The 26164-nt window shown below is 38.6% G+C and overlaps 1 protein-coding gene across 1 annotated transcript in view; it reads right to left on the bottom strand.

The window, feature by feature from the left end:
* Positions 1 to 26164, bottom strand: part of STARD9 (StAR related lipid transfer domain containing 9) — a gene marked incomplete at its 5' end in the record, with an annotated part of 95454 nt that overhangs the window by 8092 nt on the left and 61198 nt on the right. Inside the window, 4 exons of the mRNA XM_010170742.1 lie at positions 37 to 11253; positions 12085 to 12562; positions 16694 to 16884; positions 24061 to 24108. Of these exons, the coding sequence (XP_010169044.1) occupies positions 37 to 11253; positions 12085 to 12562; positions 16694 to 16884; positions 24061 to 24108 (11934 nt within the window). The remainder of the gene's footprint in view (positions 1 to 36; positions 11254 to 12084; positions 12563 to 16693; positions 16885 to 24060; positions 24109 to 26164) is intronic.

Genomic DNA, 26164 nt, shown 5'->3' with positions numbered 1-26164 from the left:
AAAATACTTAATACAACACTACTTTATGTAACTTACCTTTCATAAAGCTGCTGCTTCACTGGAATCACCACCAGGTCATCTGCAGTTCCGCTCTGAAGGACCCTCAGCAGGGCGTCCGTTTCCCCAATGCCGTAATTGAGCTTTGCTTCGGCCAGTTCCACAGTGAGGGGATGCTGATGCAGATCCAGGTGAATGCCAGACATGATCTGAGCACGCTCTCTCTGAAGTCTCTCGATCTCTCTGCTTCTGCTCTCACAGAGCTGAGATTTCCCTTCCATTTCTGTTGCTCGTATGCTTCTAGGTTTCTTTTCTGTCTGGCTTCGTAAATCGGTCACACTGCCGCTCAAGCTGAGTAACGAAGGAGGAGGGCTGCCCTTAACACCGCACCAGTTGCTAAATTTATTGTGTATGGGTAAGTCACGGAGACTATAGCTCCGAGGCCTGTAAGGCTTTGCATAAGCAGTATTTTTGTTGAGAGCAATTTCAGTATCACATTCACTTTCAGGGACAGAATCTGTGTTGTTGTCTTGGAAGGAAGTTTGCACATCGCTTACATCAGAGAGTAGGGGAGGGCAGATGTTTTCATTTCTCCAGAAGAAATCATGAAATTGTAGAGAAGATGCTTCTACCAGAGGTTCTGAGGATGCACCAGCATTTGTCTTACTTGAACAACTGGCATTAATTTTTTGATTAAGACATAAGTCGGCATTTGGAGGCAAGTAGTTATGAATCAAAGCAGTATCAGAATTACCAACATATTTTTTGTGTCCAATTCCAGCCGAAGAACCTCTTCCTCCATTTGTGACATACATACAACGAAGTGAACGTGCCAGTGGACTGCAGCCTCTGAGGTCACCTGTTAAAACTTCCCTGTGGCCCAACACCTCCAAAGTACTACTAGAGTGATACAGTCGTTTTGCACAAATGGTAGCGTGGGTATCAACCGTGAGTCTATGCTGTTGTTCCAAGTCTTTTGAACCATCCTGTCCTAAAAGCTCTTTGGCTGCTTTCTTATCTGAGAAACTTCCAGATTTCTTTCTTATGCTTTTGTTGTCTCTAGAAGTGCTTGATTCACTGTCTGTTTCTGTCTGTGAAAAATTGTCCACATGAGGTTGCATACTGGACCGTGGACCCACCCTCTGCTTTCTCTGGTTGTGAAGGGGACTCAAAGCATCACTGGAATATCCAAGAGGCTCCTTAATAGGGCAGACAGACTTGCTAAAAGCAGTCTGGCTGCTGGGACTAGCACTAAGAGTGAGAATAGGGGAAGAGGCCCTATCGACTAGCAGGGCATTTTTGTAACAAAATTTTCTTTCTGCTGGAACCTCTAGTTCATTAACACTTATTTTATCCTGAGCATAAGATGCTGGAGATTGAAAGGTGCTATTAGTAGGGCTGCTAACTACAGTGCATGAAGAACCATCTGGCTCTGAACTCAGTGAAGATGGTGTGACAGATGAAACTCTGGTACTAGAAAAAGCAACATTCTGCTGTGCATTTAACAATGTTTTTTGAAAATCTAAGATAGGAGCAGAGGTTCTGGGCAAGAGAGGCAGACGCATAAAGGAGTCTTCCAAAATGCTGTCAAGGCTGTCGTGGAAGTCAGGATTGCCCAGATTTCTCATCCCTGATTGTTCTTGTGTTCTTTCTTCGAGTGTTTCCTCTTTCCTTTTGGGAATCTTGCCTACTGCACCTGCACCTATTCCTTTCCAATCAATGTTTACTGCAGGAGCTGCCCTCAATTCATTTTCCATTTTTGCCTCCACACCTTTTTCTTCATGTTTGCTTTGAGGTTCTTCAAAAATCTCAGTTTGAGTGCCTACATCTGCTGTAGTTTGAGTGCAGCTATCGGATCTAGTAGCCTTTACAGCCTCTTCAGTTCCTCTTTGGTTGATTTTGGCATTTTGCTCATTGCCTATAATACTCTGTTGGGAGAGGTTTCCCAACAGCTCAGAAGTGTTCTGAAGAAGCTGTGACAGATGCATGGACAGGTTCTGCATGCTTGCCCAAGAAGAAGGTTGATGAAATAAATCTCTGTTTGTTTCCTGCTTTCTTGCAGATACATCCGTATAGCTTCTCTGATGCCTTCTCTGCCTTTTATACCTTCCTGTACTTGCTGTTTGTGTTCCCTGCTCACATGTAATCCCTGGTAGTTTTTTGGAAGACCTTTCAGACTCAGAAGGATATAATAGTACAATTTCATCAACCTGCATTGAAGAGTTACCAGGTTGTGCAGAAGGATTCTCAAATTCAGCAGTATTATTTTCTGGATTAGCTTCCAATATTTCACTGGATACGTTGCTATATTGCTTGGTACTGTCACTTGAGTATGCAGATTGAAAATCTTGTCTGACATTGTCCCATCCTTGAAGACCTTCGATGCTGCTTAAAGTGCTTGATAAAACTTTTGCTGTAGCATACGAACTGAGATGAGAATGAAAAGGAGAATTTTGGGAATTCAATCCATTATCTACACTGGAACATCTCATAACTTTACGATTTTCCAGATTTAAAGGAATTTGATTGCAAGAGACGTCACTTGCACTTCCAAAAACATACTGTTTCCAGCCAATCTTGCACGATCCATCTTGTTGCCATGGATGAATATAAGGGTTGATATCACTTGAACGAAAATGCATTGCTTCTTTACTGTCTTGCAAAAATAAATCTCTTTCTGGCAGGTATCCAGCTTCTTCAACTTTCCCTTCACTACACTGAGCTACAGAACTACTCTTTGAATGGATATTTGCTTCTGCATCCACAGAACTGTGCGCTGTGTGCAGTAAGGATGATGGAGAATGAGCAGTATACTCTTTTAAAGACTGGCTGCTTTGGGTTCTTGCTGCAAAATTTTGTAAATTTTTCAGATCACAGTTTGCAAGCTTCTTAGTTTGTGCCAGTCTTTGCTGAAATCTGGGTTTAGATTTAACCTGTAGAAAGTTCTTTGATTCCTGCTTTGAAAATCTTTCAATTCCATGAAGATCATCTTCAGTCGGTGATGGAGGCTCTACACTCATATTTAAATCTTGTAGCGATTTAGATGCAGAATATAACAAAGGATCTGCCTTAGATGAAGCTTCCAAAGTATATTCTAGATCAGAGAACACAGCAATAGCTGGGGCTGATAGTCTGTGACTTTGTAAACAAGGTCTCTGTTCACTTTGTTTACAGCTCTTTGTATTCCGTGTAGTGGAATATGATCTTTTGCTCCTGAATTGCACCAATTTGGATTCTTGAGGAGGCAAATCATGGTTTTCTTGTAAAAACTTTATGGAGGTACTTTCATTATTCATTACAGAAAATTTTAGTCTTTCTGATTTCAGAGTCTTATTCCTCATTATAGCATCTCCTGTTGTTGAACAATTGTCTGCATCAGCATTGTCAGCAGGGCTGTCAGCACTTGAACCTGTATTATTTTTGCAAGTTAAAATATCTTTTTTACTATCTATATTAGTTCTATCTGGCACCTGCTCTACCTGTTCACCTGTAGGCACATACTGACAACTGTCTTGCAGATCTGCAGGGTTTTTTTCAAAACCCAAGACAGTGTGATACAGTCGTGTGGGATCAGTGCTTGTGCTGTATGTGGGATATGTTGGACTAAATGAACTGCAGGTATGTTCAGGATCCACATCAACATCTCTCAGATAGTGATTTTCCAACACTGTAACTTCTGGGCCTATTAATTCATTTGCAGAATGTGAGGATACATTAGTCTGCTTTTCAACAGGTTCTCTACTGAATGTTTTCCTTTGCTCTGTCTTTACTGCAAAATGTTTAGCCTCAGTATTTGAATGCAGTTCTTCCTCATTTCTGTTAAGTACTTTTCTCATTTGTCCCTCTTTAGCAGCAATTGCCCTTCCAGTATCCCAAAAAGGTAATGGTGGTAATAAAAGAGAACCATCATCACCTAGTACTTTCTCTATGTGCTCTTTGCAAGCTTCTTGTGGTGGAACTTTACTCCAGTGGTGCTGATCAACTTTTATATTGTCAAAAATTTTACAATGACTTCCATATACAGGTTCCCCATCTACAGCAGAATTTTTATATGAAGTAGAGTCTGTGTCTGATACTGGACAATGTCTGTTTTCTTTTGCAAGAGAAAGTAAAATACTTCCTGAAGCATGTATCGGCTCATCAAATACCACAGCCTTATCAGACTGAGTGTCTTGTATTTGCAAAACAGCAAATGGAGAATGTTTCAATATACTTGCATGTGAAATATCATTTGTGCCAGTTTCACCATGGCCTACATCTGCAGTGAAAGAAGATTCTGAAAACGGTGTTAAGGATGGGTGATTGACACTTGCAAATGTTTGAGGAAAATCTTTTACAGAGCGTACATCTGCAGAAATGGAAGATACTTGCTCAGTCAAAAACGTATCCTGAAGCGAGTCCTCAAGCTGACTAAATATTAGAGATTTTGAGTCATCAAGTAAACAAGAAGTGTCAATACCACTGAAGTTCTTGGAGCTTTGAAATGGTGTTTCAGTTGGAGTATCTTCTGCAAAGCAGGATGGAAGAGACTTTGATTCTTTACTGTCAGTCTGTCCAGGGCTCTGAAAAGTAAGCGAGCCCAATTCTGGTACAGTCACCCTAGAAGCATTACTGTTGTGTTCTGGATACTCAGGATTTTTATTTTCTTTTATGTCATTGCAATTCTGGAAAGAACCTTGAATTATTTTCTCCTTTTGATCTGTTCCTACAACTTTTTCAGGGAATTTATTATTCTGAGTGTATGCGGCCTCTGCAACTGCAGAATTATTTTTCCCTTCATATCCTTTCTGAGAAACATCAGGAAAAGTTACAGATACACTTAAATCAGTTGATTTACTTCCAAAGTATTTTTTTTCTTCGTCGAGAACAGCATTGTTTTTACCTTTGTCTTCATTGCTGGCAATCAAAACATCTGCAAATGATTCTGGATGATTCAGGAGACCAGGAGAATGTTCAGAAGTGCCCAAGTTCCTATTATAATTTAGAAACTCTTCACTATAATGTGGATTTTCCCATGGAGACTTTTGCAGGCCTTCTGAAAGGGCTGAAGCATTCTCAGGAATAATGCTGCCTGGTTGATCTATGCAGAACTCTTCAGAAGTCCCATCTGCCTGATTTTCTCTGGGCTTACACTGGTATCCAACTACACCAGGAAACTTTGCATTTTCATTTTTACTGTTTGTTGCAGCATAGCTTGTGCTTAAAAATTTCTCTTTCTCATCATGCTGTGATACACTCATAAAGTGAAGTACCTCCTGAGTCGTATTAATATTGTGAAACATATTTTCAGAAGAGCTTTCCAGTAAATAATGCATTTTTTGCCCCTCTATATCTTCCATCACTTCTTTATCTGAAGAAGGCAGATTTGAATTACCTAAGAGCAGGGAATCAGGCACTGTGCTACCCTTTCCCTTTTGAGCTGTATCTTCTATGGAATTAAGGCAGTCTTTTGATACCTTATTAACCATTAAATCCACACTGTGTTCTTCATGTGTGCTGTTAACATCCTGAATTATATCTTTAGAAGAATCTAATTTTTCCAAGGAAAATGAGTTTCCTTCGGCCCCTTGCTGAAGTGCAACAGTTTCAGACTCAGAACTGTGTGCACCATACAGAGTGGAAGAGCTCTTCTCATTGCCAGGCTGCCCAGATATGGCATAATCAGGTGCATTGTTAAACACAAAGGATTCTTCCTTCTGCCTGTCCTGTGTGGTCCTGGTTTGCAGAAAAGCTACATTCTCACTTAGCACTTTATCAGGAAGAGATTTGTCTTCTTCCATTTTGTTGACTGTAACAGATGTACCAACAAAGACCTCATCACTCTCCATTAAAGTTTCATAGTAAGGCAGAACAGCTCCAGTTCCAACACTGCTGCTGGATGGTTTTGTATGTTCTTTCAATGCAGTGGGAACATCTTGAACAAGATGGGGATCATCACTTGCTCCAAGGTATAAAACGTAATTTACAGACTGGCATGGGGAGTCTTTAAGCGAACCTTCTTGGTTTTTTTCAGTAGACTTCGGTGTTGCTGGTGGATTTTGTTGCTTGCTGATATCTTCATTATTTTTAGAAAAGCTGGTAGATACCCGCTGTCTTTCTCTTAAGATTTCATTTAAACTTCTGTCATCATGTGTCATTTGGCAACTGTATTCAGGGAATAGTTCATTCGGGTTTTGTAAAATGATCGGTTCTACCTCTTCTGTGTTTTCTACAAACATCTGTTTTTCTTTGTCTGTTTTAGCCCTTTGTTCTAGATTCATCAAATGCACTTTTTCTCCCTCAACTCTGGAGCCTACTGGATCCAATTCACAAATATCAGGTCTTTTTCTAACAACACTTACATTTGAGTTTTCTGAAGTACCACGCTCAGGGTATTGCATAGAGCAACTCATATATGTATGGCTGTCTTCTTTAACATGGAGAGTTTTAAATTCCTGTTCAATTCTATATTGGTCAATACCAGGACTATCATCAACTGAATATTCATATACATCGATACCTTTCATGACTGCATTTATTGTATCTGTAACAGAGTCCACTGAGCCACCATCTTCACTCATCTCAGTAGGATCATAGTATCTTGAATCATCTTCTAGCAGTATATTCTCTTCTAGTCCTGAAGCTGTCAGGTATTTTTCAGGGATCTTAAATTGATCTAAAATTTCTTCTTTTTCATCTCTGTCACAATACATCTGATGTAGAGCTGGAGACTCTTCAGTAAATAAAACATTGTCATCTGTGCGTATGAGTTCTTGCCTTGTAATAATCAGCCCCTCAGTATTTGCCATGATAATTTGTTCTTCATTCCCAGTCACTTCACATTCATCAGCTTTGTCTTTCTGGGGAAAAGAGTTTGGTACTTGATGTTCAATTAAATTGCTAGAATTTACTTGTCCTTCATTTTCAGCTTTTGCTAAAATATCTCCTTGCCTACTTGTGATTAGTACTTTTGCAGCTATGTCCTCTGTATTAGACACTTTTTCTGTTATTCTGTTCATGTGTAAATGCCCCTCACAAGCATCAAGGAAGCTTGAAGTATTCTGAGTAAAATCTGTTGTGTGGGAGCACACACCTGAAGGAGTGCTTTTGAGAGCAACAGAAAACTCTGCTGAATAATTACGTGTTTCTATTTTCTTGCTTTTTTCTTTTTGGCAAAAGCTGCTTGTTTCAAGTCGGTTGCCAGAACACACGAGTGCTTTTGATTCCTGAGTGTGTTCTACCCTGGTGCTGGCGACCTGCAGTTCATCTTTCTCCATCTCTTCATGTGTCAGGCACAGATTTGTATAAAACTCACACTGAATTTCACAAGCTACAATATCAATAAGTTTCTTTGGATTCTGAGATAGACTCATGCCTTTAAAATCCTCTCTGCTCCTGTCTTCAGTTACACTTTGGACTTCGGCTACTGGGTAGTCAGGTAAACTTTCAATCTGCCTAGATTTAATTTCCAATGCATTTTTTTCTAAATTGATTGCACTATTGATCAATTTTGTTATTTCTTCACCAGTGCTTGCTTTTGTATTCTGATAAGGAGACATAGTTTCTTCTAGATTTCTTAAAAAAAATGATTCTTTATTTATATACGGCCTTTCCTCTTGAGAAACAGTAGCTGATGTATTTGTGTTGTATTCAAACACTCCTCCCGACTCCGAGTTTACATCATCTTCAAGCAAGATATCCTCTGGGCAATCACTTTCAAAAAAGTCTTCTTTCTCTTCTCTTGATTCAAGTAAAGATTTGTTCTGTGTTTCTCTTTCCACGAGAATGGTTGCATCAAATTCCACAGAAATGTCGGTCACCTTATGCCGAATGCTTTTCTGCCCTGTTGATTTTGAAGAGCGCGTTGTGCAAAGGCTGCCGGAATGTGTGGCACTTTCTGTGGCACTGACTTCCTCCACAGTAAGATTAGGTGTAACATCGCAATCTCCTTTCACTGTTGTGACATGCTCCAATAGTTTGTCATAATTTTCAGTCTCAGACGCACTTTGAAAAAGATTAGCTTTTGTTGAAGCTTGGTAAAATATGCTTGGATTAGATTCTGGGAGAAAATCATTTGTATTCTCACAAATAGCAGCAGGGAAGGACTCAGTGTCATTTACATTTACTATGAGATAACTTAATTCATTTACCACTAAGTTTTCATATTTGGATGAAAATTCTTTCTGAACTGAAGCCTGAGAATTCAAGGCATCGTGTTCTTTGCTTTCACTGGTTTCTTCTCTTATATTATCAGTGCATGATGCAGAATTTTCTGAAATTTGTTGGGATAAGTAACTTTCTTGACTGTCTGTTAGAACACATTCGTGGGAATAATTTTTTGAAACAGGTTTGCTTTTGAATTCATAATGATTCAGTGAAGACAAGTCTTCATCCTTTGGTTCATATTCTTCATTATCTCTGAATGAAGGCACCTCTGTCGCAATCTCTGCCAAGCTATCTGTGCTTGTTTCCATACAGGTAATCTCTTTTTGAGACATCTCTATTGGCGTTGCAGATTGGTCGTAACTTCCACTGTGAGCAACAACTAAAGGGTTATGTCGGTATGTTATCTTCTGTGAGGAAAAATCTGTCTCAGTTGTTATTTCTTCTGCAGATATTTGTCCACAATCCATTTCTTGCATTGTTTCCAAATTACTCTCCCCAGATCTGAGGAGACCTACTGTAACAGCTGATTCTGCTCCTTGTTCAGCCAATGTCTGAAGCTCATAACTGCTTACTAGAGAGCAGTTCTTATTTGTTAAGTCACTGAGAAAGAAACCTTCATCACAACATGTTGGCATTTCTCTTCTTGGAAAAAGCTGCCCATGGTTTCCAAATTGGACTTGTTTTACCTCAGATGTCTGTGTTGAGGCTATATTATGTGCAAGTCCTGTAGAAGATTCAGCAGCAGGTGCACTGACAGATGCACTTCCACTGCCTGAATCTGTTATACTTGATTTTGCCATCAGGTTATTGTAGTCATCATCTAGGTCATCTTTTTCAAAAGTTCTTAAGAAATCATCTTCTAAATCTGCATCTACACAGCCATTTCTCTGCTCTAAAATGTGCACAGGCAACACAGAAATAAAAGGTGTTCTTTTCAGATTGTGATCTTTTGGCAGCTCTGGATGAGTTGTGGGGAGAGAATACTCCTCTTTCCTAGATACCAGTGACAAGCAGTCTGCAGTGGAGGCACTTTCCAAACAGCTGAATGTTTGTTTGCATTCAGTGATAGAGGTGTAACTAGATAATTCATTCATTTGTTCTTGTTCAGGATGATTTGATCTTGAATTTTCATAATAATCATGCTTTGCTGAAATAGGAACAAAAGTGCTTGGTCCTATCGAGCTAACAAATGAGGACGTTACATCTTGAGATTCCAAGGAAGAATTTTCATTAGGGTTTGTCCATCCCTTAAGGATCTTATTTAATGATCCACTCTCAGAAACTCTGCTTGCAGTTGTTGTTGTTTCAGGTAAAGGTAATTCTGATGTGTCAGACGAGAAAACTGTGTTTATTTCATTTATATGACGTGATAAATGAGTAATGCTGTGTATCTGCTTAGAGCCAGAAACAAAAGCAACTTCGGCAGCTGACTGCTTTAGATCATCTTTCTTCAGCCAAAGCTCTGGTTTGCTCAAAGAGCACAGATGAGCTTCTTGAAATTCCAAATTTTCGTGGCAAGAAGGTGCTGTTATTCTGGGGCTCCTGATGTCAACCTTTGAGTCACGGGAAGACCAGGCATCAGTACTAAGCAAAGGATTTCCACTTGCGTAATACAGTCTTCTATCAAGAGACATTTCTTGTTCTACAAAAGAGACTTTTGTCCCCTTCAGCAACTGCTTGCAAGCATTACTCGAAGTAGGCTGTGGTTTAGTGTCCAAATAAAAGGAACTGCTCAGCTTCAGATCATAGTTTGTCCCTTCTGTATCTCTGATGAAGGTCTTGGACTCATGGTCTTCCTCAGTCTGTATAGCTGATGATCTAGGAGCTTGTAACTTCCAAAAAATCTCTGCTGGTACTTCATCAGAGGAATCAGATTTGGATTCTTCTACCGGATCTTCTGCAGGCATCTCTTCTCCATCAGCTAAGCTGTCCAGAGAAAAGCTTCTTTCAGGCTTCCCCAGTCTCCTATGAGATGTGGATGATGTCACCAAAGATGAAATATGGTGATCAGTTCTGGTTTTGTAAAGCTTAGCTGGGTCATGGTGAGACTTTGACTTGTGAAATCGGCTTTTGTTTTGCTTTTTGTCTTTATTTTCCTTTTCTACCAGAGAGTCTTGTGACATTTGACTATCATCACTCTCAGAATCTTCTGGGTTGGCAAGACATTTATTTCTGTCAAAATCTTCTTGTTTCAGTTTCTCTGTGAAAGCTTTTGCATAAGCGCAGCAGAGAGAATCTACAGAATAGGAACTGTCAGTATCAGAAATCTCATTTTCATCATCCTCTTGCCAGTTCCCCAGCACGTCTGTGGTTGTTTTGGACACTCCAGCACTTAGCAACTCAGCACTGTGCCACTTTTTTTCAACATAAGAGAGTGGTGCCTGTGTGCTTATCTTAGTGAGATTTCCAACTGATGTTGCCACCATCAGAAGTTCTTGCTGTTCCACTGATGATTTCTCATGACTTGTCAAGGCCGAGTTTGGCGCTTTCTTCCAATTCTTGGCCATTTGGTTTAGATGTGCTGATAGTGGGTTTCCATACACTGTTTTCTTCATTTCTTTTGCAAAGTTTTCTGGAGAAGACCTGTGGCCTTTTCCATTGATATCCATTCTAGTATTTTTTTTGGATACCTGAGCTCTATTTTGTTCTAGATTGCTACTTGCAGGCTGACGTAAATCTCCTAGCACCTTTGCTTTTGTCATTCTTGTCCCTGTAATAAAGGTTTCAAGCTCATCTTTCTCCTTTAGAAGATCAGGAGAAGAGCCCTTAGAGGTCTGTTTTTGAGATAAAACTTTCTCTGGGCTGTTAACCAACTTTTCAAATTTTTGTTCATTTTTATTGATATAAGCCATGATAGCTGAACCATTAGAGTCTTTTTCTGCTCTTTTTTTATTTCCAAATGAAGATGTTTTTTGTTTTTCAGTTAGCTGCCTCTGGACTGAAAAGGAGATCCCTTTGTCGTCATTAAGGTCACCACTCCCAGAAATGTCTTTAGCTTTTCTGTAGAGATATTCTATAGATGACAACCTGCCTGTTGTACTGTCTTCACAGCATTGATCAATATTTGGTGAGGTAGATAACTTTGAGAAAGTCTCCCTCTTCAACAAACAGCTGTGGAAATAGAAAGAAAGCCCAGTCATTGCTTGAATAACGTACTTAACAACACTTTCACATCAGTAATGTGTTGTAGTTAAGAGTTACAACACATGAAGCAACTATCTTAATACCTTTCAAAAGCAAATTCTAGTAAATAATAATGATGATGATGATGATGATGATAATAATAATAATAATAATAATAAGTAACCATACGGTCCTGCAGAAATCTTGACATATGTTCTGCAACACAAAGGAATAGCTCAATGCTATGTGGTATAGCTTGGTATTTAGTCCCTGCAGGTTGAAGTAGCTGCAAACATTAGTTAAAAATAAAGGATGGTTCTAAGTCATAGAAATCTGCTTAGCAGAGTTTAGCTATTTCCTGCCTCCAGGACCATGCTGTGATAGACACCTTAACACCCCAACTTAAAGGTCCAATTCACGATCACCACAATGATACAAATATTCTGAAGGAAGAGTTTGACCCTAGTCAAGATAAAATGATGCAGAAATTAGTATTTTGCCAACAGTTGGAACAAGAGTTAAGCCAGGTCTGGAAAGCATTCACAAAGAGGTAAGAAGCAGAAAGGCTTGAGAGAGGAATGTAAAAAACACTGAGAAAGATCATGTCAAATTGCTAAGCAGGCAATGCACTGTACAGATCTGAGGAAAAAGGACAAACAGCTTCAGTGTGACATAGAATATAGTAAGTTCACTGATACCACAAATTTTGGGATTGTTTCAATACACTGAAAGACATTCTAGATTACAAGTGGTCACTGAAAATACCTTGAACTTAAATCACTTTTGAAAATGCAGAGGAATTGGCAGATGTTAACTTACCTGGGTACCTGGGGCAGATGCGAGTTACAGAAGGAATGCTGCCTGTGCTGCAAGGAACTCAAGCCCAATGACTTCCTTCGCTTTTGCAATTGGTGATCTGAAGAGGACTGTACAGCACTACTTTCATTTAGGACTTGGGATTGTTTCACACATTCTTCATTGAGCCAGCAGTTAGCTTCCAGCTGCTCTAGGTTTTGCTTGGCTTCCAATAGCTTCTGCTTTTTGACTATCCTTTCCAGCTGGAATTTGACTTTTTTCTGTCTTATGTTTCTTTCTGCCTTTTTTAAGGAGTATCTTCGCAAGAGCTCCAGCTGCACCAGTCTCTTCTTGTTGTGCTGTAGCAGGGAAGGGCGGATTTCCAGCCCAATGGTACTCTGCACTTCAGCCTCTGCATACAGCGTAGACTCTGTCTGCACTGCAAACTCTCTCTGCTGAAGGGCAGCCAGTCGTTTATTCTCATTTATAAGCCACTGCTGGTCTGTAAACAAAACAACGATTGAAAGAATGTAAAACTCATAGTAAAAGCATTGTTCGTTACTATCTTGTTTCTTAATTTAATTAGCCTTGAGAGCTCATTTGAGAACAGAATTTCTATGCATGTAGAGCAGAGTCTTGACAAACCATTTAGAGAAAAATGTATCATTGCTGCACTTTATTGATAACTGAAAGCCTCTCCATTGGGATAAGGACTCGGGTAATAACTGCAGGATATAAGCAGGGGCTTGGCTGATACAGCTAAGGAGACTGATGGATAAGACCTTGCTTGTAAGCAAAAAGTAGAACACATTTCAATTTCTCAAAGATTATACTCAAATAGCACCTCAACTTTTCAGACATAGGATATATATTCACAGTACTGAAGTATGACATCATTAGCTCTTTACTGTGAAATATGCTGCTACTTCTGCTTTAATTATTCTGAAGTCAAATGTTAAACTTTGTGTTACTTAGGGAATGAATGTATGTGCACTGAGAGCAGAGTTAACAAGGGAACGAGGGGGTGGTACAGAGCTGAACAGAGCCTCTGTGTTAATGCAGCAAATGGAATTTCATGCACACACTAATGAGCCCTTGGCTAATAAATTCCTACATTTTGAGTGAAAAAAATGAGCATTTGTGCAATCTTAAAATGTTACTGACTGTTACTACATCACAGCAATGAGTGTTTTACAACTATTCTAAACCAAACATTTCTCTTCTTGCCTTTTGCTCCTAACTTGTCTGAACCAACAAAAAACACCTGCAAACTATTTCTCTCACTTACCTAGGCATGCAGAACACAAGGGAGCCCAGAGTCACAGAATCACAGCACGGCAGTATACTAAGGGACTTTGTTTAGCATAGGAAAGGGCAAATTTTGTGCTCGCCCTTATTGGTGGCAATTTCAGTAAGCCTGAAGGCTAGATCTCTCTACACCCCAGCTGGGATGTGCCTCATTTGTGGGGTCAGCTGCCAGCTACCAGTCCTGTGGATGGGCATGCAACCTTCAAAGTGGGTTGAAGACAACACTACAAAGAAGCCACCGTATAGGTACCTGCCAGACAGTTCTGCCAGCCTCTCTAAACTCACCACATGGAAACTTTCCAAGCAACACAAACCTTGTGTGACACGGGGCTGAGACAGAGCAACTACCACAAATGGTTGCAACAACCTGTTGCAACTATGGCTGCTCCAGCAAGCACTTGCTGAAACAGCCTGATGGGAGACCATGTATGTTGTACCTGAGCACTTTAGCATGCAATGTACTTGAAATAAATCAAACACTCTCATGGTAAGGATGCAGGCGAAGCCCACACAACCTTTAGCTATCAGGATGAACATAATTCAAAAAAGACAAGCTCATACCACCAGTTAATGCGTATTTTTCGTAAAATCACCACTCTACTCCACAGAGAGTTAGCTTCTCTGCTTTTGTTAATGTCCTCCATACTTCATAAATACTAAACATGCTCACAAAACAACTGATTAACCTAAGTTAATAATAAAATATGTTACCTCTGCTTACACACTTAGTCTTCTCTAAATATTCAGAACCTGATCTTTGCAATCAATGGGGAAGCAGTAGAGAACACAGAACACCAGGTTCATTTGTTTTTAACCCTGGATGCAAGACTACTTTATTCCACACATGGGATGTGCTTAGAGGTTCTTCAGAGTGCACTGGCTTTAATCTGTGCTATTATGAACTCTAACAGTTAATCAAAAGAAGGAATTATTGAGATTGCCACTACCAAATTTTGTCTGATGGCTTGGACATGTTCTCTTAATGAAGAAGAGTTTGTTCATTTTTATGTTGCTATAAAAATATACATATTCACCTGCACAAAGCAAACAAAAATATCTTTAGTTGAAAAAGCAAAGTAAAAATCACAGGCAAGGTTCCTTGACAAGTAGAGCATTTCTCCAAGGACCAAAGCTTTTCAAAGCACTTCTGTCTTACTAGCAGCAACATTTTTTTTTGTCTGGGCTTACCTTCAGTCTGCAGTCCTTTACTGAATAAGCAACCTTTTGTTGCTTATTCAGGGGGTTATGAATTAAGAGGTATTTAAGTCTGATGGGATGAATGAGGGCTACCTGCAGCTCTGCACAGCTGAGCTGCAAGAGAAGGATTTTTGGCTGTAGAAGTTTCCCTAATGTAAGAAGTCATTAGTTCATAGGCATTGTCAGCATCACTTGTTTGGTGACTACTGATCTTGTTAAACATACTTCATTAGGGATCCCTACCACAGTGAGCCTCCTGTCCTGTTTATGTTGGCAGCTTTGCTCACAGTACATGCACAGAAGCAGGAATTCTAACTCTATGGTTACTCTATTGATAAAAGGGAAACATTTTAGTCATTATTTTAGTTATTTTTTCTTAACACCATTTTTAACTTTCACCTACAAAGCTTTTTTCTCAACTCTTTATTTCCAGATCTGTCCTCTTTAGCCTGTTTCTAGCAAGCAGAATATTTGGCAGATAAAAGTTTCCCTGCAACAGAGCTGTAAGCTCTAAAATGCTAATTAATCTCTGCTCACAAACTTGCCTCTGTCAGGAGCTGAGACACAGAGGGCACAGAAAAGGTGGAGAACTTGGGTGGGTTGCCAAGTGAATAATTCTATTTCGCTGGCAAGAACTACCTACCTGGCTTTGTGTGAACACAGCGAAAATAGCAGAACTAAATGGAAAGAGAGAACAAGTCTACAGAGCCACAAAGTAGATATTCTGGGGGAACTCTCCTGGTTCTCTATACTACCTACATATCCCTAAGCCCATTTCTGCTACAACCCATTACAATAATTTCCTTTTAATCTCTTCATTGTAGCTGGCATAATTAAAAGATAGCTGACTCCATAAGTTTGGATCTGAGAAGCTTCCAAAAATTCACAGAAGTTTTTTTCTTCCAGGAACCAATAGCAGGTTTTGCCAAGTGGGAATGGTGCCTTTGTAATAGGCATACTTTGCTTAACAAGAAACCTGGATCAAATTACTCATTAGAAGACAAACTAGAGAACACTATAAACACTCAATTTCAGTGGTCAAAAACACCTCAAGGTTTTAAATGTTCCCAAATCAGTCTATAAAGTCATTAAGGGGCAGCCCAACCCCACCAAGACGTCTTGCTGAATAAGTCTGCCTGCATGCAAAGCAGCACCTCTGGGGGTCAGGAGCCACTAACACTAAAAAATACCTCTCCAAATATGTTGTGGCTCCACCTTCTGACATAGCTATTTGCCATTCAAAATCTGATCACTGATCTAGCCTTTAGTACTCTTGCATAGCACTGTACAACTTCCTAGAATTAACTCCTATTTGAACCAAAACATGGCTCTCTTTTCTTAATCCAGTTTTGGTTTAAAACAAATTCAGCAGTGGAAAATGTAATACCACTAATTAATCATCTTTAAGGTAAATAAAACCTGCATCTTATTTTTAATCTTCAGTTGTCGCACTTCAGTTACTACCACAGAATATCTTCCTACATTTTCTTCATACTATAAAAGGGCAGGGTTGTGTGGAAATATTGACTATACGAAAGCCAGTGAAACTCCCTTTTCCTTAACTGGGGCTGGGATTTTAGCTCTGAACTTCAGTGTCCCACCTACTTCTCAGATGTTTTTTTCTTTGTTTTCATTGTTTAAAACTCACATAGCAACCACAGAAAATTCAGTTTGACCCATCGTCTTATGTCATGGTCCTGTTTTTCCTAATGAGTGAAGTTAATTAAAAGCACATGAAAATGGTCTATATTGGTCTACATTGCAACACGACAGAGTTGCACTAGATATGAACAGAGCAAAGCTGCAGGGAGGCAGGACAGGGTGCAGCTTGGGTGACAAGGCTCAGTGTCACAGGGGATTGGCATGCTGGTGTTGTCTCTCACAGCAGTGACCTGCAGGTCTAATTAAACAGTGCTGCTGGTGCACTGCAAAGGAGGCCCTTTAGTCCTGTTAATCAAAGCTTAATAACTGTTCTCAAGGGAAAGGCAACTGTAAGGCAAAACTAGTAATAAGGCATAATAAAAGTTCCACCCATAATATAAAGCATATCTAGGACAAAAACATCAAGGAGGAGGGAAGAATGTAGTAATAGAAGGGACATGATAGAGAGGAAGAGGCAGGTACCCACTTTCTTGGATCTGCTGGTTGATTAGTGCTTGGTCATTTTGTAGTTCCTGCTCTGCTTTAATCTGTCCTCTCAGGATCTGCTGCTTTAAATCCTCAACATAGAGCTGCTGCCGTTGAATTTGTTTTCTGTGGAAAGCTTCCTGGTCTCTCAGTTTCTGCTTGTACTCTTCATGCACAGCATCTATTTCTCTGCTGTCAGAAATGTTGACAGTAAATTTAAACCAGAAACAAATACAAAACATTTGTAATAAAACAAGTCATCTTACTAAAGAAAGACAGACAACATTCAAGGTGCTGTTTTGTTCAACAAGAGCGCAATATGACAAAAACTTGTGATGGTAAAGCAGCTGTGTATGTGCTTGTCACAGCAGGCTACAATCCTGCAAGTATCATAAATGCCAGCAAACAAGAAAGCTCTCGTGGTGAAGCAGAAAATTCCACCACCAGAAAGATAACAGCAAATAGAATTTTAAATATATTGTCACTTTTCATCTTGCTTACAAAAAATGAAAGTGGGGAGGGGGACTGTTTATATGTTGTAAAATTTTATAAACACTATATAGGATATTTGTCATCTAAGTACTTCAAAATGCTTTACAGAAATGACAAACTTTCTTCTCTGTTTTCAGATCAAAAATCTCCAACCTAGAACATGTTACAGGCATTGTTGAGTTTACACTGACAGTACCTTTCCTCTGGCAGTACCAAGGATAGAACTTGATCACCCAATTCTCTGTTGGATGCAACAACTATATTAAGTTACTGCTTCTATATTTGGAACAGAATTGTAATCAGAAAAGTGACTAACCTGTGAAAAACTGCCCTCCAGTCCCCTCCAAGATGTTTGGATCCTGACCATATGCCAAAATTTTACACTCACGCGCACAGACACAACAATCAAAATAGTATCTATTTTTAGCATGATCCATGATAATATTCAAAATACATTAACCCTCTGAAAGGAATATATATTCTACCTGTCCACACATTATCATCAGAAATTCTTAAAGTTATATTATATTTAAAGGTGATATATGACCTTTGCCTGTTTTGTTTCTAAATACCGTATTATTTTATGTCACCTTAGAAAATTAACTCTTTAAGTCTTGGATTTTTTTTATATATATATTAAATATATTAAGTAAATAATGTATTTATTATAAAGATGTATTTATTATACTTTTAAAGAGAGCAAAGGTATCAAAACTCTAAAGAGTCCCTGAAGGTCAAAAGAAAACAAAAATATAATTTCAAAGGGAATGCTTTGGAAACATCATGCTGTTTGTAAAATCATTACCAAGCAATGTTATCTGTATGAAAAGAGCATTTGACCTTTGCTACTTAGGAATTAATTTGACATCTCTATTTAAAACTGTAAGCATATGTTCAAAGCAACCATTTCTACAGCAACAACTTTGATTCTGTGTACTAGATTAGCAGACAAAACACATGAAATAATTAAGCAGCCAAAAGCTACAAATCTTTTGGAGTACCTTTACCGGAACATACATTTCACTCTCTTAAGCAGCAGTGGGAAAGCTTCACTACATAAAAGCCTTAAGATTCTCAATAATATACAAGATTACTGTGAATCTCTTTCGTTCACCTGAGGAAAACTGAATTCAGTTTGTTTTTAATGTTTATGTAAATGTAATGCTGATAAGAATAACTGAAAAGGAACATCATCTGTTCAGTTGTCTGGCATGGTGCAGTCAGAGCACAAACTTTGCTACTGTCATCTGCTGAATGGTTTGTGTCTGTTTGGGACCCACAGGAACAAATTATAAGAATAGGCAGCTCCAAGATCTATTTGTCCTTGGCTTGACTACAAAGATGCCAACAATCTGCAATTTGTAATTTTTTCCTCTCAGGTAAATGAGAGGAAAATTTAATTGATCACCAGGAAATAGAAGTGGGTGCCTCATTTCTCATTCAGCTGAAATAGGTTTGAATTAACACTTTGCTGCAGCACTGAAATGCTTGTATGGCCATTACAAATCTCCAGCCCTACAGATACCTGTAATGCCACCAACTACTGGGGGACAAACTCAGAGGTTAAAGCTAGACTGGTTAACTGAAGAAGAACCACTTTTCAAATATAGTATTAAATCTGAAGGATCTCATTTAGGAGAAGCTCCCATGGTTTTAATGATGACTCTGAGGGAGGCTTTCCTTGAATGCAGCTTCCAAGTTATCTTCCATATTTTCCAAGGGAAATGTAATGAAGCAACCATATAATCTGTAGGTTAAAGTACTGATCTGAGACAAAACCTCTCTGATTTTGGAGCAGTTATATCACTTCTGTGCTTTCATGTACTTAGGCTGCAAGGTTTTCAGGGTGAGGACTGCCCCTGGATGCCTATGCATTAAACCTAACAGAGCCCTGATGTCAGCTGAAGCCTCATCTTTCTTGCTCATACGTTAAAAATGAATAAAATTGAATAGCAAATGGAAATGTTAAGTCTCTGTGCATACTTTGATGATGGGGTAGTCTTTAACCTGTTTTGCTAACAGACATATTAAAGCTTTGATTCCTATGGTGGTATGAAAGTTGAAAAATGTGAGTCTAAATTTGTTACTGGACAACTGCATGACCTTGGGCAAGTCACTTAGTCTGAGACACATGAAAGAAGCAAGGCACATTCATCCAAGAGGAGTGATGAGGATCATTAAGATTTGTCTGAAAGTCAAGTATCAAAAGAGCCAATTTCTATTCATTTGTCATTATTAGCACCATTCTGTATGAGATTGAGGAAACTGAGTAAATCACTGCCAATAAGGCTGAAAAGTGGAGCATGAGAGTAAAACAGTAGACAAAGAATTCTTGTTCTGACACTGTTCACTAAAACTAGATAACAAAGAAGTTCCTCTTATAAACTGTCTCATCTCCTTCCTAACGCTGACTTTTAGCTCTCAGTCATCCTTTCCATAAAACTGACCTATCAGAATTCAAACTGTTCACAAATTTAAACCCAGAACATTTAAGTATATGAAACAACTCAGTGTTGCATTTTAATCCAAAGACCTCAGAATGCTCACAGAGGTGGTTAGGTAAGATCTGTTTACAGCTGGGAGAGGATCACAAGTTCTACCCATACTTTCCAGCAATGCTGGAACCACCACCCCCTCCCTTCCCCCCTCCCCATAAAGTATTAGAGAATAACCAGTGCAAACAATGCACACGGAAGTGTGTTGTCTGCTGTTCTCAGCAGCACTAGCGTATTCCCTCATGTGTGTGGTAATGCTGAACTAACATGAAACTGTAAGATCCTTTCCAACAGGCATGTGTGTCTGCACACAGAGCTGAACACGATGCAGGCCAAACTGATGTTTTTAATCACAGCTCCATACTACAACTACACCCCAAAAAGGCAGAGTAGAGAGGCATACCCATACTTCAACTGTAAACCTTGGAAAAACAAACACGGCATAGCAACCATTACAGTATTATCACTAGCTTTGGTCTGGTGGTGTAGCTAATTGGTACAGTTATCTCTCTAGAAGATTAAAGTGTCTGTAACAAAATACTGTTGCTGAAGGTATACATATGAATTGCAGTTCTGCTGCTATTTCGGTGCCTCTTTGCTTCATTTCCTAATTTTTAATAGTACAAAACAAAAACCAGGCAGCACAGTAAAGACAGGTCTGAATACAGAGATTGAACATTAAACATTTTTTTATGAAGTTGCTTCTTAAAGATGGTTTTCTCATCCAGAACAAAAAGATACTGATAATTCACACAGAGCCACTTACATAATACAGGTATGCCAGAAGATGTTTTTCCTCTGGCTGTGAGACTACTGACACTGACAGCAAAATGACTGGCTGGTTTGGGTTTGGGATACAGATCTGTCTCTCTCACAGAAACTGCTGAAATCAAGCACATGAAGTAAGAATGCTCCCTTTCTACCTTCGAACATGCTATGTCACGTCAACACACTCTTGCTGGTTTGTGGAAATAACACAGCAAACTAAACTAAAAAATGAGGTGACAATGGCCCAGAAAGAAAGTATCAGATTCACACACACTTCATAACTAAATCGCGTAAAAGACAATTTGAAGAACAATCAGTTTCTGTAATACATGTTTGAATGGTTAAACTAAAACCAAATGTCAATCCAGTTAACATAAGAATTTAGACATATGCTGTAATAAGTAGATGAGATCACTCAATTCTTTCATTTAAAACATCTTAAATCAGATGCACAGTTAAATTTAGACTTGAAATTCAAGGATACTATGAAATACAGGAATCAAGCACAGACCAGTTTCTGCTATTGCTTGTATTCCTGCCTTCCCACATAAGTAATCTACACTTAGTTTAGTTCTATCAGAAAATAATATAATCTCAGGACAAACATAAGACAAACAGTTTCATTTCTGTAGATATTAAGACATACATAAAATCTTGTTTTCACAGGACTGGCATATTCTGGCATACAGCATATAAAAAAAAAAAAAAAGCAACCCTGCATAGAATTTCATAAAAGCATGCAGATTTCTAGGTGTACTAAATGCAGCTTTAAGTGTCAACAGTTACCCCTCCTCCAAGTAAACCTTTAAAAACAGCAAGTAAAATTACAACAATAGAAAGACACCAACCTTAAACTAAAGATAATCACAAATCACTGAAAAAATTTTCATATTATACCAAGGCTGCCGGATTGTTTTTCCATCTCATTTTTTCTTTCCACAAAGTTTGCATGATGCATGCTAAATGAACCATCTGTAAATCCACATTTTTTCCAGCCTGTTTTGTCGTCAGCTTTCCGGGATCCTATTGTGCAATTCTCCTCCCCTCTTCCCCAAACACTTCTACTGCTGATGCAGAGGCTGGCGGCTGCTACAGCATAATGCAGTTTTCAGTAACTATGGCAGCAATAGCTCTGTGGCGAGGCTGAGTGCCTTCTGCAACAAAATCTGAAGGCTCAAATAGAGAAACGCAAGTGAAAATAACCACTGTTGCTAAAAGCTGAAATTTGCCTATTTTCCCAAAGAAAACATCAGTTAAGTTAGCATCCCCAGCCTTCTGTCTGCCTAGAGTTCAAGTCCCATTTTTCTTTTATAAATGCTTTTTTCCAGGGGAAGAAGAGTTAATAATAAAGCAGAAAAAAATTGCAAATCCCAGCACTAAGAGCAATCACAAGTCAGGGTTACGAGCCTATCCACTGATATGCATCCACCCTGACTCCAACCTCCCCCTCCACCCATGTCCAGGGCCCTTCCCACAGGGCCTCAGAGCATCACACAGCAGCACGCACCACACAGCTGCATGGGATTGTACATCTGTTTCTACCTAGCACAGAGGCCCAAAGCTCTCCCTCCCTCAAGCAAAGGGAAGAGTGAAGAACGAGATATGAAGACCTTGTATTATCACCTCCTCCAGCCTCCTGAAGCAATGCCACTCACACAGTTCAAAGCAAAAGCTGGGGGGGTGGGGGGGCAGGAGGTGGGAATCAGAAATAAGCCAAAATCTCCAGCAGAGTCAGAAACCTTTAGAAATAAGGGACCTTTGGAAATGTACACACAGAGTAAGTCCCTTCACTGAAGTTATCATGAGGTAAAGTATCATTTGGATTTCTGATTAGCTGGTTTGCCTACAGAAAAAGAATGCCTGTGCATGTTTTTGTTGTTGCTATATTTTTTTAGCCTTTCCATGCAAAACCTCATTTTTTTTCTTTGTCTAAGTCCCCCAAAGAACAGTAAGGCAATGACTTATTTAAGGCAACCCTTTAAATAACACTTCTAAAGCTGACCTCTTTTTGGCAAGGAGTCACAGGCACAAGACACGGCCACACACTCCCATAAAGGTCACTGCAGCCTTGCTAAATTCCAGTTCAGCTGGAACTACAATCTGTCACAGGTTTTCTCTTTACAATTTCAGTTATATATAGAATCAGTGCCAACCCACTAGACACAATTCTTCTCTAAGTTGTAGAATTGCTGTAACTGACACAGTGCATTTCTCTGCGAAATGAAATATTTGAGGGATCTTCTAAGAGATGCAAAAGATTTCTTTAACTTGTATTTGTAGAGCACTGAAATTCTCAAATTAAAGATGTTAGGAAGAACTCAGAATATTATGTTTACAAATATTAGTTGGACATGTTAACTATACCACATTACAATATTAATTGTCGTGTTCCCCAGCATCAAATGCCATATCTATGGGCACTGTTTCCTTTCCAGTTCAGTAGAATTCTTATAAGTTGATTTTTTTTTTTCCTGGCTTAACAATGTTGGTATTTTCAAGGAAAGAGAGCTTAAACATGTTCCAAGCAGATAAAACTAATTCCGTGTACTGCTACACCACTGTACTTAATGGAACAACTCCTGGCTTTTTTTTCAAACCAGCAAGAGAAAAAAAAGGTTTATATTTATAGGCAGTACAGTATTAAGGCAAAGACAGGAGCAAGAACTTTATTACCTACTTCTTTGTGGTGATGCTATGATAGGGTGACTGATGCCAGTCACAAGCCTTCTGTGTGCTGGCTGACAAGAAACATCAGAAGTTTGTAGTACCGAGGCTCTTCTGAGTAGGGTGCATGAGCAAGCAGCCAAGTAAGAGTACAATGAATCACATATCATTTCAAGCAAATTTTCATGCCCAAAAGTTTTAATATTTGTGTGCAATGGTAGAAATTTGTTTTCTCTCTCATTTTGCAAAATATTTTAACAATTAGAGGTTGAACTGGTAATTCAACCCAGGAAAAGCAGGTGAGAAAAATTTAATCATACTGACAGCATCGGAGATAAGACTGTAAGTAATTATTACCATAATATGTATGTTCATATGTTCTGAAATAAATCCAGAAGAAGGCAAAGTACTATCAGTTTCTGATAAAAGAGTACTTAAACCTGTGGAAGCCCAACAATTTCTGAATTATTTTTGAGTGCAGCTGCTGTGCTTCTTTGCCTGAATGAACCGTGTTCTTCTATGCTAGGACTTGTTTTTTTGGACTCTTCCATAAAGCCATTTTCTTCTCACTAGAAGAGAACCCAATTTGTCCAGGGAATTTTCAATATACTAATGAGTATTCACAGTACCTACTACTGACATAAATTTTAATATATTTTAGGGTTATAATATACAGTAAATTGGTGGTAATGTCAGCATAAACCCCACTCTAGTCATGGCTTTAAAATACAGAGTACACATGCAACAGAGGGACAAACCATTTGCACAGTACTGAGTATGAAGAAAGGACATGGTTGCAGAGACTTGACTATAACTCAGCTGCATGTACAGACTCTTGTTTCAGTATGATAAAATCAAATTAAAGGAGGAAATCTGTGTAGCACAGGAGTAAGACAAAGCTAGAGGGGCCAAAAAATTCAGCATGATTTAGATACATTAATATTCTTACCTTAGTTCAGGAGGACATTTGTTTCCTTTACAGCTTCTACATTTTTGACTGTAAAAATAAAAATAGGAAATCGTAAAGATTCAAGATTCACTTCAAAAAAAACCCAAGAAAACTTCACTGAAGCCTTTTATACACAAAGATGTAACTTTCAGTAAAGGAAGACTGTAAGATGCAGATTGCTAGCAGAGGGAGAGCATCAAGAACTATCAAGTGAGAGGGGAGAGACACACACACACATATAACTTGCCCTGTTTTTATATTTTCCTCAAAGAACCCCTTTCTGACAGAGACAAGACCCTGTACTAGGTGAACCTTTTACTGATGAGCAAAAAACCACTGTATTACTGTTTGCAAAGTACCTCAGATACATCTTTTAGTACTTGATATTGCCTTTTCTTCATGAAAGCTGGACATTTGAGAGACGACATATATCTTGTTTTATTCCTATATTATAGATCTTAGGCTAGATGTCTCAATCATAATCCCCTCCATGAGCAAAATTTCTTATCTAGACAGAAACACGGGCTTACTGGTTACTGTAAAGGAAGGCTGAGCGGATCTATTCAGTTTACCTGTGCTGAAAAACTATTCAGGAGGTAAAAAAGACCACTGGATTATGTCAGGTGAAAGACAACTAATATTAGACATAGTTTATAGCTTATTCCTGTAAGAGATGGACATTCAAGAAAATCAAGCAAATGCGATACCATAATGCTTTTCATTTTCACTGAAGTAGGCATTTGAAACGTGCTAGGTAAGTATGAGAGAAATGCTAAGCAATGTAATGCTTATGCAACTTATGCATAGTGTAAATGTATGCACAGTCCTGCCCAAGTGATTTAAAAAAATTGATCAATGCTATGCATAGTCCTGCCCAAGTGATTTTAAAAAAATGATCAACAAAAACAAATCTGTTATCTGAATGTGGTCTGGAAAAAATCAATCAGAAATGTTCTTCATTTTTTTCTGGTTAAAAAGGGGAAAACCAAGTGCAATTCTGTGCTAAAATGTTCAAAATGCTTTGGAATTTCTTCAGGTTTTTCTAGGACTATCAACAAGTTTCTGTAACAAAAGTTCCACCCCTAATGTTTATACTCATGTAAAAAGCAACTTGATATTTACTTTTGAAGGTCATTAGACAAACTCTTATTTTGAAATTCTTTGTAATTTTTACAAAGAAAATAATAGCAGTGATGTGTAAAATGTTCTTCAGTAAAGAAAAAAAATGAAATACCATTTTTTATAGAAAGGTATCACTGCAGTAAATGAAAAGCAAATGCAGAGATTAGATAACATTAAAGAGAACACATAGAAACACACTATCCAAGGTAGAAAGCAAGCCACTTGACTAGAAGTACGAAGAGATGTTCAAAATAGAGGTAACATTTGATGCTTATAAAAACAAGATGAGATACTTCTTCTAGAAAGAGATAAAAGATTCCCAGTATGTTACCACACCAAAAACACTCTAGCAAGAAGCAAAACTATAAACAGATATGAATAAGAAGATGGCTGTTTCTTGCCTTTAACAGGTCAATTGAATGTGCCAGGCTGAGAGGAATTAAAAAAGAGAAAGAACCAAATTACATTTAATTCTGGGATATTTTTTTCAATGTTATGAACTGAAACATAGGCGATATCTCAATTAATTTTCCTGATACACATTAATCACTGTCTTCATCACGCCAATCCTTTCCCTTTCAGAAAGACTCTGCTATGAAAAGCACAGACTAGACACTGTGAGTATGAGCAGCTCTTCAACATTTTGGAAGCAATTTATGCCTTATTCACTGCTCAGTTTTATGAAAAGAGAGAATCACTATGGTTTTCTGAAACCAACAGCTCAATGGGGACTTGAGCTAAAGGCAATTTATGAATAAATAAACAACAAATTAGCAGGGAAACTGAATTGATAATAATTACCTTGGCTAAATCATATCTAGAAAAGTCCATTCTAAGCACTGAAGAATACTGTAAAAATTATAGATTAGCCTGTAAATCAAAACGGCTATAATGCAGATGTGCAAGTGAACTGAATTAAGGCTGCCTGACAGTCTCATCTGAGGCATTTTCTTGATTGTGCATCAATATTCATCATGCATCA

The sequence above is a fragment of the Antrostomus carolinensis genome, unplaced genomic scaffold, assembly GCF_000700745.2.
Source record: "Antrostomus carolinensis isolate BGI_N321 unplaced genomic scaffold, ASM70074v2 scaffold8226, whole genome shotgun sequence".
Lineage (NCBI taxonomy): Eukaryota > Metazoa > Chordata > Aves > Caprimulgiformes > Caprimulgidae > Antrostomus > Antrostomus carolinensis.
Note: the sequence above shows the minus strand (reverse complement) of the source record. Positions and strands in the feature narration are given on the sequence as shown.